Source organism: Myotis daubentonii, chromosome 3 (genome assembly GCF_963259705.1).
Source record: "Myotis daubentonii chromosome 3, mMyoDau2.1, whole genome shotgun sequence".
Classification (NCBI taxonomy): domain Eukaryota; kingdom Metazoa; phylum Chordata; class Mammalia; order Chiroptera; family Vespertilionidae; genus Myotis; species Myotis daubentonii.
The window spans coordinates 56,471,871-56,485,452 of NC_081842.1; the positions used below are offsets into that span (position 1 = coordinate 56,471,871).

The 13,582-nt window shown below is 42.4% G+C and overlaps 1 protein-coding gene across 12 annotated transcripts in view; it reads right to left on the minus strand.

The window, feature by feature from the left end:
• Positions 1–1,999: 1,999 nt before the first annotated feature.
• KALRN (kalirin RhoGEF kinase) overlaps positions 2,000–13,582 on the minus strand; it is a 646,808-nt gene continuing 635,225 nt past the window's right edge. For all 12 annotated transcript variants that reach the window (XM_059687615.1, XM_059687614.1, XM_059687613.1 and 9 more), the window contains 2 exons: positions 10,180–10,318; positions 2,000–9,270 (listed from right to left, as the gene is read on the minus strand). In XM_059687615.1, coding sequence (XP_059543598.1) covers positions 8,725–9,270; positions 10,180–10,318 — 685 coding nt within the window. In that variant the 3' untranslated portion in view covers positions 2,000–8,724. The remainder of the gene's footprint in view (positions 9,271–10,179; positions 10,319–13,582) is intronic.

Below are 13,582 nucleotides of genomic sequence, written 5' to 3' on the forward strand. Positions count from 1 at the left end.
CAAGAACGTGACGCGAAGTCTTTCAAGAGGCTGTATCTGAACCCTGCCCACTTTTTAAAGCTGAGTCCTCTTAATTAGCTCCACTACTTAGGCAAGCACGTCTGCATTTGCTGGTCACTAGCCACGCCCCGCACCTGGTTTCACCAAATGAAGTGCAAGTTCTCGAAGGCGGGGACCTTTCCCCAGTTTTTCTCTTAACGTCCCAGCATCCGTCACGTGACAATGTCAGAAATTTGCACGTGGGACTATACATCTCTCAGCAGGTTCATTACCTCCTCTGCGGGTTCTGTGTGTCCTGGAGGAGTATGTTTATTCCCCTTAGAGCAGCTCAGGTGCTCGGCATGTAGCACGTGTACAGCTGATGAAGAGAGGGAGGAGAGCAGAGGATGAATTGACTGGGATCCAGGTTATCCAGGAAGGTAACCTGGCCTGCCAATCTGAAATTCCAAGCGTACTCGGTCTTTACAAATACATCTCTTAAAGAGGAGGAAGTTCTCATTGTGTGTAGAAGGCAATACTTTAAAGCACACAACCCAGAAAGCCATAGGGCTAATGATTGTTGCTCATCAAATTGATTTCTATTTCATTTCAATATTATTTATGTATTATCTGCGTTTTCTCTGAAGAAATTGTGCTGACCAACCAGTGTGAAGAGCCTGTCTGTTGACATTTGTTTCTCACTTTAAATAAATGTAATAAATCTTGATGAAATAGAAGCCAAATATTAAAACATTTATATATATATTTTTTATTGATTTCAGAGAGGAAGGGAGAGGAAAAATCAATCAAATTAATTGAACCTGGGACCTTTCAGTCTGCAGGCCAACGCTCTATCCACTGAGCAAAACCAGCTAAGGCAAAACATTTTTTAAAATATATTTTTATTGATTTCAGAGAGGAAGGAAGAGGAAGACAGAGATAGAAACATCAATGATGAGGGAATTATTGATTGGCTGCATCCTGCATGCCCCCTATTGGGGACCGAGCCCACAACCTGGGCATGTACCTTTGAGTGGAATTGAACCAGGGACCCTTGAGTCCATAGGCTGATGCTCTATACACCCAGCAAAACCAGCTAGGGCAAAACATTTTGTTTTTATTGGCAAAATAAGCCAATCAATTTGAACACTCTAGCTGACACTGTACTATGAATCAGTCTTTTTTGCACTTGGGTGGCACATGCAGAGTCTTTCGAAGCCTGATCATATCTATGTAGGCTACTCCAGATTCCTCGAGTTCACACTATGATTCATAAACTTGTGAGATCCAACCCAAACAGCCTGCCAATTTGCTAACAAAGTTGCCACATGCAACACTAGAATGCAGTTAACAATTCACACCTGAGGCTTAGTCAGCATTTAAAAAAAAAAAAAATGGCCCTGACTGGTTTGGCTCAGTGGATAGAACTTCGGCCTGTGGACTGAAGGGTCCTGGTTCATTCCGGCCAGGGGCATGTACCTTGGTTGCAGGCATATCCCTGGTAGGGAGTGTGCAGGAGGCAGCTGATCGATATTTCTCTCTCTTTGATGTTTCTGGCTCTCTAGCCCTTTCCCTTCCTCTCTGTAAAAAATCAATAACATATTAAAAAACAAAAAATGGCCCTAGTCAGTTTGGCTCAGTGGATAGAGCGCCTGCCTGAGGACTGAAGGGTCCCAGGTTTGATTCAAGTCAAGGGCACATGCCTGGATTGCAGGCTTGGTCCCCAGTAGGGGCCATGCAGGAGGCAGCTCATCAATGATTCTCTCTCATCATTGATATTTCTATCTCTCTCTCCCTCTCCCTTCTTCTCTGAAATCAATAAAAATACATAAAAATAAAAAATGCCTTAGAATTCTTCTCCAAGTTACAAAATTGTTACTTTCTATCCAAAATCCTGGGCAAAAAATGTTGTAATATTTTTACCTTATCAAAAGCTTTCATATATTTGGGGAAAGAGAGAAAATTACTTTTTTGAACAAAGGTTTTAATTAGAAAACAAAAAAGCCACCAGAAATAATCATCTTTTGTATAGTATATTTATAGGCATGAATAACTTGTGAGATGTACATTTTGAAGTTTCAGTCCATAACTTATAACATTTACTATAGTAATGACAAGACAGCAGGTCATCACTTTACAACATTACACATGAGTGAATTTGACTTACAAATAAAATATTTACAACCTACATTTACAAAACGACATTGTGTGCATACAAAATGAATAACTGCTGAAAATTTTAAAAATAATAAGACAACTAAAACCCAGAAGATACACTTAAGGCAGACCAGCAAGACACTGAAATAATTAAGGCTGTGGAATTCTTCTGCACCTTGAAAATATAGAGCTATTTATCAATACTGTGGAGTGATTTTTAAACCAATTATTAACAAGCCTGATGAAAGTATGAACTTATATGTATATGTGTAGTGGTCCCTATGGGGAAACCTGTCCACTTATGGAGAAGGCCCTTTTATCTGAATAGCCAGAGAAGCCACCCCAAAAGACTTGGTGGGGAGGGGTCACTCAAAACCAAGAGGTGCCAGTGCAGTTTGCAAACCAACTGTTAATAATTCAACTATAAAGGTACTTCTGACTCCATGTAAGCATAATATCCTAAGCGATGGCCCCATTATGCTTCAGGCTTTGTTGATTTGGTTTTGTGGACTTCAAGACTGCGAATAATTCCTAATTGAGTAGAATCTAACTCTACCCACCAGCCCTAATGATTTTGAATGGCCCTGAATCGTTTTCCAATAGAAAAACGGACCCATCTGGGCTGTCTTCAAATGGATAGATTTCTGCATATGAGCAATAACATATACATATATATTATACACTATATACATGTACAGATGTACATATATCCGTATTTTCTAACAGTTTGCACTTTGATCACTACTGTTCTCTGACTAGGATCTCACTCTAAAGAGGATGTTTAGTTTTTTCAGTCTTCACATTTGTCTTAACTACAGTTTCACTCACTTTCCCCATAGAGTAGGCTGAAGTTTGGCAGAAACAGAGGTAAAAGCACCAGGGTAAAAAAAAAAAATCAAACAGAGAGATGACAGATATGGCTTAAGTTAGTAAGAGAATATGTACGTTTGTTAACTTCAAATTCATAACCACAGTCCTTGAGATCATGGTAACAGTTTCCATAGTACTCCTGGATGTGGATTCATTTCTTGAAAGAAGTCAGGCATGATGGAACTCTTATTCTAGCTATTCTTGGGCTAGCAAGTTAGGTTGCTTAGATTAAGCCTCCAGAGTTGGGACTCCAATAATTTTATTTGCACGTTTTTCCACCACCCTCCATTTTCGCAGCTATTATCACTATCCAAAATAAGTTATGTGAATAAGCAGTTAATCTTGAACATTTGAATAGAAACTAAATCTGACCACAGTTTAGAATCTCCCAGCAACCAGGCTGACAGGGAAACACAATCGAGCCGTGGGCAAACTACGGCCCGCGGGCCGGATCCGGCCCGTTTGAAATGAATAAAACTAAAAAGAAAAAAAAAAAAAAAAAAGACCGTACCCTTTTATGTAATGATGTTTACTTTGAATTTATATTAGTTCACACAAACACTCCATCCATGCTTTTGTTCCGGCCCTCCGGTCCGGTTTAAGAACCCATTGTGGCCCTCGAGTCAAAAAGTTTGCCCACCCCTGCAATAGCCTCTGAGTATTATTGCAGGCTTCCGCAAATATCCCTCAAAGATGAAAATTTGCCTTAGAGTAATTGCTTTTTAACTTCTACATATATTAAAAGTGATGGCCCTGGCCCCTTTGGCTTAGTGGATGAGCATTGGCCTGTGGACTGGAGGGTCCTGGGTTCGATTCAGGTCAAGGGCACATGCCTGGGTTGCCGGCTCGGTCCCCAGTGGGGTCGGAGGAGGGTGCAGGAGGCAGCGCATCAATGATTCTTTCTCATCATTGATGTTTCCATCTCTCTCCCTCTCCCTTCCTCTCTGAAATCAATAAAAATATATATTTTAAAAAGTGACGAAGAAAATACGGCCTATGATACCTCTGTGTTCTCTTTCTGTATAGGTTTCTCACATGAATATTTTCTAATGTGTAGTCTGTGAACAAAATGCAGTGCCTTTTAATCCTCTAGAGGTAATGAAACAACCAGAGCCTTAGAGTGTTTATAAAATGAATACGAACATAGTAGCTTCCCTTAGTGGAGTATGTGATCCCGAGATTTTAAATAGTTAAGAAAAACCATAATACAAATGAAGCCACTGAAAGCTCACATACTGTGTTTGCCTAGCCTGGACTCCACGGAGATGCTACATGGGAGAGAAAGAAATAGGTCAACATTCCCGCAAACTGAGCAAGAGATGGTATTTGCACATTTGCCCTGCTGCAGTGATCCCTTATATGTGAAATAGTCCCTCCTCTATCAAATTCATGGGACAAAGTTTTAGTTAATTCACAGAAATAACCTCCATCTGGTTTATAATATATTTGCTTCCTAATTCTCTAATGGGGACATATTCTTACAGATGTAAATTTCCATGCTCTTTCACATGAGAAAAAAGTGATGACTAACTCTCGGGCACCAAATCACAAAGTCTATGAGAAAGCAAATATACTCCTGAAAAAAACTAATTATCTTTAAAAAAAAAAAAAAAGATTCAAGATTTTCCTTCCCCGAACCAACAGTTCTATTCATTTCTACACCTGCACATTTAACTTGCTTCTGTAGCAGATGACAGTGAGACTTTGAAGGGTGAGGTGTAAAATCAGACAATATTTTCTTCTCACTTCTGCCCTCCCAGGGAGGAAAGTGGCTGTCCGGGGTCTTCTCTGCTAATTTTCCCAGAGTGCAAAGCTCTGAGAGGAGAGAGTAGCGGTTGCTTTGGAGAGCATCTTACTCGTGTGTCTGCCGTAAGAAATACTGAAGAAGACAGCTTATTGACATGAGACTTCAACCAGTTCTTCCTAACCTTTTTCTGTAGACAAGCTTTTAAATGATCAAAATTACAGGCCAAGACCAAATAACATAGATAAAGAGCACTTAGTACTTCCAGTTAAAATCACTTGATGGAATTTAACCTCATGAGTTTGCAAAAGGTATCTAAAGACATGAATATTGAAAAATTGGAATGTTCAAAGTTCCTATCAATAAAATTCTTAGCACTGGCAGTGTGTAGCACTTTAAAAAAAAAAAAAAAGGTATTTTCTAGACATCCCAACTAAGGTATTCTACCAACATGCCTATGAAATTAACATCTACCCTCTTTCCCCCTAACTTTCTAACAGTGGGGACATTTGGGCCAAATAAAAACAAAGACTTTCTGTAAGAAAGGATGAATCAGGGATAGCTGAGGTTGTAACTCAAGAATTCCTAGGCTCACCCTATATTCAGATGTTTTCATTTAAAAGATATTATAAAGTGAAGAAAAATGCTGCAATATCAGTCACTCTAAATACAATGAACTTCTTTATCTCCCATCCTCCCCTCTGAAAGGCACTACCATTATAAAGGCTTTGTGAGTCACAAAGCAGTGAAGCCAGCTTTTCCCCTCCTCCTCTCCCCCAAGAGTGATATGGCTGTGAGAGACCTGAAGGACACTGCCAACACCACAATTTTTTTTAAAAAAATGTTCCCACATTCAGCTGTAAGTGGATATAAATCTATTTAATTTGAAACAATTGTAAAAGATGCACTAAATCATTATGCCTTTTAAAAATTATTATGAGTTGTCCCTGATCTTTCCCTTTTTTCTCCACCCCACCTTTACAAAACAAAACAAACAAAAAACCCCAAACCCTATGCAATGAATATAAGCCAAGCAAGAAGCCTGTGACTTTAACCAACATTTATATTTATTCCCAGTTCAACTAGAAGTTCACTTTCACTAATTCCTCATTAAGTTTTTAGTTCAAGGACCACTGTTTTAGAGAAGTGGACTAATTAGAGAAATGGACTATTTTCTCTCCTTTCCACTTTTCTGTTATTCGAAGGACTAAATATATCTCCCAAAACAGGTACAAGGAAGTGATCCCTGGCCCCTCATCTCTCACCTAAAGGCCGTTTCCCAGTCCTGTTCTGGGACTCCCGTGTTATTTCCAACTCGCTATGGAGAATTCTTGAACCAGGATCGCTACCTCATCACAGTTGGGAGGAACCAGAAACTTTGCAGACAGGGGGCATCCCTGTGAGTTTCCTTTAGTTGCCAAACTAGATAAACTATACCCTCTTCCTCTTGGGGCCTCTATTAAACTTATTCTACTCTAATGATTGTACTTTGGCTCCAGTTAACACAACCATGCTACTTTTCATGCCTGTGTCCTTTCCCTTCTGTCTCCTCACTTCCCCAAGTGCCCTTGGGGAGGGGGAATTCCATGCAATTTCATGTCTGAATCCTCCCCACCCCGCTGTAAAAGCTGATGCAAAAGCTTTGGCTCTAACATCCTGTCAACCGCCCTCCCCACAGCACGATTCCACTGATGCTCTCCTGTGCAGCCTGTGCACCGTTGTCCTGGGCCCTGCCCTTCTTCAGCAGAAACTCAGCTTGTCTCCTGCTTGGTCATCAACACTAAGAATGACTCAGCAGGGGCTCTTTCATCGCCATCCGTGGTGGACGGAACAGTACTTGCCAGGCCATATATATGGATATTTGGAATCCCCAGCGCCCGCACTCTATCTCATGATGAGTGCAAGGACCAGGCTTTCTTCTTTTACGCTATGTCTCACAATAAAGACATGTTTACGAAAAGAGTTTTCGGTAAATTGTTTTACATTTTAAAATACCATGTCACATAGCATTTGTATATACATTCGTTTTTAAGTGATGACTGTGGAGGGTTCATCAAGGGAGCGCTCTGAGGAAGGGACCCTTGATGGCCCAGGCCATTCAAAAACTAGGAAACGAACACAGTCGGAGTCGGTTTCCACATATTTGGTTAATCCTGAAAATACGAAGTGCTATCTAGTCTTATTGCTTATACTTTCTACTCATTTATTAATTTATAATCTTGGATGGGATGAAGTGGAAGGTAGATGAGGAAGTTGACTTTGAAATCAGTGGAAGGGGATGATGAGTATTTTTAATTCTACCTTCCCACTGTGCAGATTAGTGTTTTTATATATTAAAGTTCAGGCTTATGTCCACCCTTTGTTTTCACTTAGATAGGTTTGTAGTTCTGTTTATCCTTCGTCAGCTCCCTGCTTGCACTTCTGAGCTGCATGATTTCAATGTTCTCAATCCTACTCTAGGACAGAAGCAATGCCATTAAACCTGATTTGGACAAATATGTGACCTAAATATTTAAAATATTGTTTGCATAACCACCAGTTTCAAAACATGTTCCAGAAAACAAAGAGTGGATCATGTACAAACACAAAAACAAAAACGTTTTCCGAAACAAAAAATAGAAAAAACAAAACATGAAATGCCCAGGTTTAATTGTTTTTCCACTAGCAGAACAGAGGGCAGTTAATCGTCATCTGATGCGGAGACTATACACCAGAAAGCAGCATCGGCCTCAAAGTGCAATTAGTCCTTTTAGTCTCAGGAAACATTGGCGGCTGAGTGGTGGTAGGTATTGCAGTCGCAGTTAAAACTCAATGCTCTATGAGGCTGATGAATCGGGTTTTATTCCATGGCTTCAAAAAGGACTTGGGACCAGGCCTTTCCAAGGCCTATGTATGGCTGCCTCCTTTTGGTGAGCACCCCTTAGCTTCTACAAGGGGTAGGAAATCAAGTAGGCCAGCTTTCTGGGGACTGCATTCTACAGTTGTAGAGGTCAGCAGAAAGCGGTGGTACAGAGTTCAGAGAAACTGTAGGAAAGGTTTCTATTTGCCCTTTTGTATGAACCTGTTATATTTGCTATCAATTTCAAACCAAGTGTAGACATAAAAGCAGCCTACAGCTCTTACTGTATATGGACTGATTTTCTGGCAGGCTTTCCTGCCAGATGAACTCTGAGCTGCCAGTGAATTGGGGAGTAGCATTTCCTATACAGGACCTACGCGAGTCAAATGCCTGTGACTGAGAGGAAGGCCTTCTCACCCACAGATTGCAAAGGGGTAGCTGCTTTCTCTTCATGCTCAGGTTCTGGTAAAAGATTTCTATACAAGATGTATAAAATGCTCTAAAAAACTCGTCCTCTAATTGTGCTTAGTCAAAACAATGTAATGCTTCGGTAAAGAAATCACTGTCCTAACTGGAGCACTCAGAGTTACTTATGCTGATTTCATATATACCTCTACATTATAAAACTCTGAATTCGGAACGGGATATAGTTCACTGTATGTGTAGATGGTTCCTATAAAGAAACGATATCTAAGGAATCTAAATCACACTAGTTGGCATACATGACATGTCTGTTAAACAGAACTTTTGGCTTAAAATTTCAGCCAAGGCAGAGAAACCTTTCACACTCACTACAGTGAGCTGACGTTTTGTCCAGGTACCCACTCTCTTTGGAACACACAATTAATATTCTGTATCAGCTAGTATTCTTGTTATCCTTGCCCCTCTTTGTAATACTCTCCGTGACTTTCTCCTCCTTTGTCTCTTCTGATTGGCCTTGTGGAAAGCCCTTGATGGAGGGTGATTTTTCTGCTGCTCAGACCCTGAATAACCACTGACGAGGTTGAAGAGGGACCATCTCTCAATCCAGAGAACTGCACGGAGTGAAATAATGAACAGAATTATTTACAGCACGTTCAGTCTTGCTTTGGTTCACACTGCACTTCCATGTGAAACCTCCAGGCCGGGGACACGGCTACGTCCCTTGGTTTACCCTGTTGACGATGTAGCTCTTGACGTTGGGAATGGGCCGCACGTCGTTCTGATGTTTGCGGCGTTCTATGAAGCACGCCAGGCGGGAGGTGTCCAGAGGGACCTTGGAGTAGCTGCCGTTGTGGGGCTGCAGCCACGGATGCTGCAGGCAGGTGGCTGCCGTGGGCCGCCTCCGGAAGTCTTCCTGTAGGATCACATTGATGAAATCTCTGGCGGCATTGCTCACGCCACAGAAGTATTCATGGGGGAAGCTGAAGTCCACCCGACACACATTGATACACGTCTCTTCTTTGCTCTCATCCAGGAAGGGGGAGACCCCACTCAGCATGACGTACGTCAGAACCCCAATGCTCCAGATGTCCGTGCCCAGGGACACAGGGATGCCTTGGATCACTTCCGGGGCAGCAAACTCAGGGTTGCCCAGCAGATGGTGGATGTGGAAGTGACCTGAGATCTGGACAGCATCCTCCAAGTCGATGAGCTTCACTCGAGGCACTGGAATCCGCAGGTCAATGAGCAGGTTTTCAGGCTGAGGAGATAGTTCCAAGGAGGCGGGGAAAAGAGAAGGCAAGTTCAGCTCTCTGTTTGACTATCAGTAGGACTCCATTAGTTCAAGCACAGCTCTGCTATCCTATATAATAAAAGGCTAATTTGCAAATCGACCAAACAGCAGAACCACCGATCGCTATGATGCTCACTGACCACCAGGGGGCAGGTGCTCAATGCAGGAGCTACCCCCTGGTGGTCACTGTGCTCCCACAGGGGGAGCACCACTCAGCCAGAAGCTGGGCTCACAGCTGGAGAGCACAGTGGTGGTGGTGGGAGCCTCTCCCGCTTCCATGGCACCGCTATGGATGTCCAACTGACGGCTTAGCCATCAGTCAGACATCCCCTGAGGGCTCCCAGACTGTGAGAGGGTGCAGGCCAGGCTGAGGGACACCCTCCCTCCCCAGTGTATGAACTTTGTGCACCGGGCCTCTAGTATTTTGATAAAGCCTATAGTGTATGGGACATTCCCTCTGCAAAGCACATAGGAGGCTTCAAACTAAGCTTAAATGGCGTTGGGAGGTCCTTTGACATGGAAAATCATGTTTTCATGGGTATCCCTTACTTCTGCAGTGAATCAAGTGAAGAAATAAATTATTCATTTTGGAGAACAGGGCCTTACTTGAGCACCATGGAAAAGTTGACATTTATTTGCTTCCTTCTACAAAGTTAGAAGTAGTGGTTAAAGCTTGCCTACCTTCCCTCACCCCAAATGTCATTGTGAACTCACGAAAAACACATTTAAATTGTGTGACAACCTAGTTTCTGTTTAATATTCAGAGGGGTTCTAATCTAAGTAAATAAAAATGAATTAGAATTAACATCCCTCCAGGATCATGACTGGCAGGTTGGATTAGGTCACTTCCCTGCAGGGGTGGCTGTTTCTTTTTACCTTGATGTCCAAATGGGCCACCCTGCAGTTGTGAAGGTACTGCAGCGCTTCCATGATGTCTCGGATGTAGAAGGCCACCTTTTCTTCCATCAGCTCGTCATGATTCATAAGGTAGTCCAGGAGCCGGCCATCATCCATCCTGAAAGTAGGGAGGAAGAGGCAAAGGAACTATGTTTGTAAAGAAACAAAGAAATAACACACATACAAATCTGTAAGATCTTTCCTACCCCCTGTTGTAGAGATCAAAGTGGTCATACAGGCATATTTTATCCAGAGTTTAGTTAGAACTAAAACAAACAAACAAATAGATAAGCAAACAAGTAAATAAAATCACAAATGGGGTGTGCTTCAGGGAAGACATCTGTATAACCTTGTTTAAGACACATTCTGTTTGGTTAACTTTTAAAATTGCTCACGGCCAAAAAGATCCAACTCCAAGGCCCTTTGAGAGGTTAGGTTGTAAAACAGAGAAGTCTTCAGAGGGAGAGATTGAAAGCTCTCTCAGCAGAGTCTGATTGCCTGGGACCTGGCGGCTACAAGCAGCCCCACAGGCTTCTATTTGCTTCCTTCTACAAAGCCGGACATCGTGGTTAAAGCCTGCCTACCTTCTCTCACCCCAGACGGCATTGTGAACTCACACAAAACAAATTTAAACTGTGGCAGCCTAGTTTCTGTTTAATATCCATAAGGATTCTAATATAAGTAAATAAATGAGTTAGAATTGACATCCCTCAAGGATTTTTATTTGTCAAGTTTTAGTTGGTGAAATCCAGCAAGTAGGCAAAGTTTTTCTTTGGCATCCTTGACCCTCTTTTGAAACCTTTGCCTTTTACTAGAAGCAACTTTTCAGCCTTAAAAACTGTGACTGAGAACAAGGTAGGAGGAGCTAGGCAGGCCCTGATTTGAATCCTGATTCTGCCACTTGCAGGCTGGGAGCTTAGGGCAAGTCATTTAATTCTCTGTGTCATGGTTACCTCGTCTTTAAAGTGGGAGTAATGATAACAACCACAGCAATAATACCTACTTCATTATGAGGACTGTGCAGATACCAAGTGGGGCAATGAGGCATGTACACATAATTGGTAGTTATAGTAAGTGCTCAATAAATGCCAACTACTTTCTTTTATTAAAAAACATGTTTTTACTGACTTTTAGAGAGAGAGGAAGGAGAGGGAGAAAGAGATAGAATCCTCCAGCGGCCTCCAGCATGCTCCCTAGTGGGGATCGAGCCTGAAATCGAATCGTACCGACGACCTCTTGGCGCCAGCGGCCTCCAGCATGCTCCCTACTGGGGATCGAGCCTGAAATCGAATCGTACCGACGACCTCTTGGCTCTTGGGATGACATTCAACCACTGAGCCAATGGCCGGGCAATGTCACCTACTTCCAGGTACCTGTGCCCTCTTTAGCAAGGAGTGACCAGATGTCAGACAGTTATGCTCTGTGCACTGGGCTCTTAAAGGCACATCCCCAGGAAATGCCCCGACAGAGAAGGGTGAGTGAGGGTCAGCACAGCTGAAATGCCTTTGGCCCAGTTTCCATTCTCTTCTCCAGCTCCTTCCTTCCTACAGGTCTCTTCTGCATCCCTTGACAGGAACAAAGGTTGGGAACAATGAAGCCCTCCTTTGTCTTCCTTCCCTGACCCTGACAGGCATGGGGTGGGCGTGGTAAATATGGAATGAAGTAGTTTTGGGCTTGTGAGATGCATCCCCCTGGACTTCTTGGAGCACGTAAGGGAGAAATTAACAGCAGCACTGCTCTGGGATCCGAAAGCCTCAGCCACCAAGTTCACATTTAGAGCTCTTGGATAATGCAGATGCCCAGGTCCTGCCATGTGGTTCTCAACCTTCCTAATGCCACGACCCTTTAATACAGTTCCTCATGTTGTGGTGACCCCCAACCATAAAATTATTTGTGTTGCTACTTCATAACTGTAATTTTGCTACTGTTATGAATTATAATGTAAATATCTGATATGCAGGATGTATTTTCATTGTTTGCGACCCGCAGGTTGAGAACCGCCGGACTAGAGGATCGGAACCTCAGTCGTCTGCCTCAGCTGCCTGGTAGAGAAAAGCTCTACCAGCCATTTGGATGGTCACAGAAAGGGAGACCCACAGTCACAGCATAACCAAGATTGAGCACAGGAACTGCTTCTCACCTCAAGTCCAACCAAGTACCTTTCTAGGTTCTCACAGTTAACTCTCTCCAAAATATGCATGTACCTACGAAATTGAAATCATTCATTTAGCTATTGGTCTTCCTCATTCAACGTATAACTCATCATGGTCAAGAGCTACTTTTTTCATCTTTGTTCTCCCCACCCCAACTCAGGTCTACACGGTGGTTGGCACATAGTGAGTGCCCAGTACATGTTGATAAACTAGTTCAATTCACTCTTCATCTAGTTTAATCCCTGCAACATCTCTGAGGAGTGGGACTAATTCTGCAGACTTCACGGAAGGGAACCCCGAAGTCCAGGAAGCTACATACACTGCCCCAAACACGGAGCTGGGGCTAGAGCCCAGTTTCTTCATTCCAAGGGCTCGTCTCTTCATTGCACCAAGAGCCTGGTGATGGACACCTTCCCTGGGATGGTGATCTGCAATCTGGAGGAGCAAAGGTCCTGGGTTGCTGTACCACCTTGGTATGCAAGTGATAATACCTTTTATCGGAAGTCTAGGCAAATATTACATGTCACTTGTAAACAAAGATAATTCACTGTCCACAGAATTCACCACTTGAGTTAGGAAGCTCCCGAACAAACAGGTTAGGCTCAGAAAGGCTGTTTGTAAGTGCATTTGCTAAGTCCTAAGTGACAATCTACCAGCTACTGCACAGCTGTGTAAGTATCACAAAAGAATTACCAATACTAACAGTGTTGGTTTTATTTCTTTTCAACCAAGTTACAAATTTAGCCTAAGATGTTTGCATTTGGGCTTTTTTTTTTTTAATATATTTTATTGATTTTTTACAGAGAGGAAGGGAGAGTGATAGAGAGTTAGAAACATTGATCAGCTGCCTCCTGCACATCTCCTACTGGGGATGTGCCCACAACCCAGGTACATGCCCTTGACCGGAATCGAACCTGGGACCTTTCAGTCTGCAGGCTGATGCTCTATCCACTGAGCTAAACTGGTTAGGGCTGGGCTTTTTTTATTCATCATAAATAAATTTATGATAAGTTACTTCTGCAAACACCCCCATACACATACAGCTACACCAACAATTTTCAACTTTTTGCATTTCATGGCACACATAAACTAACTACTAAAATTCTGCATAACACCAAAAATACTTTTGCTCATCTGACAAAAAATAGGCATAATTTTTAAAAAAATATATTTTATTGATTTTTTACAGAGAGGAAGGGAGAAGGCTAGAGAGTTAGAAACATCGATAA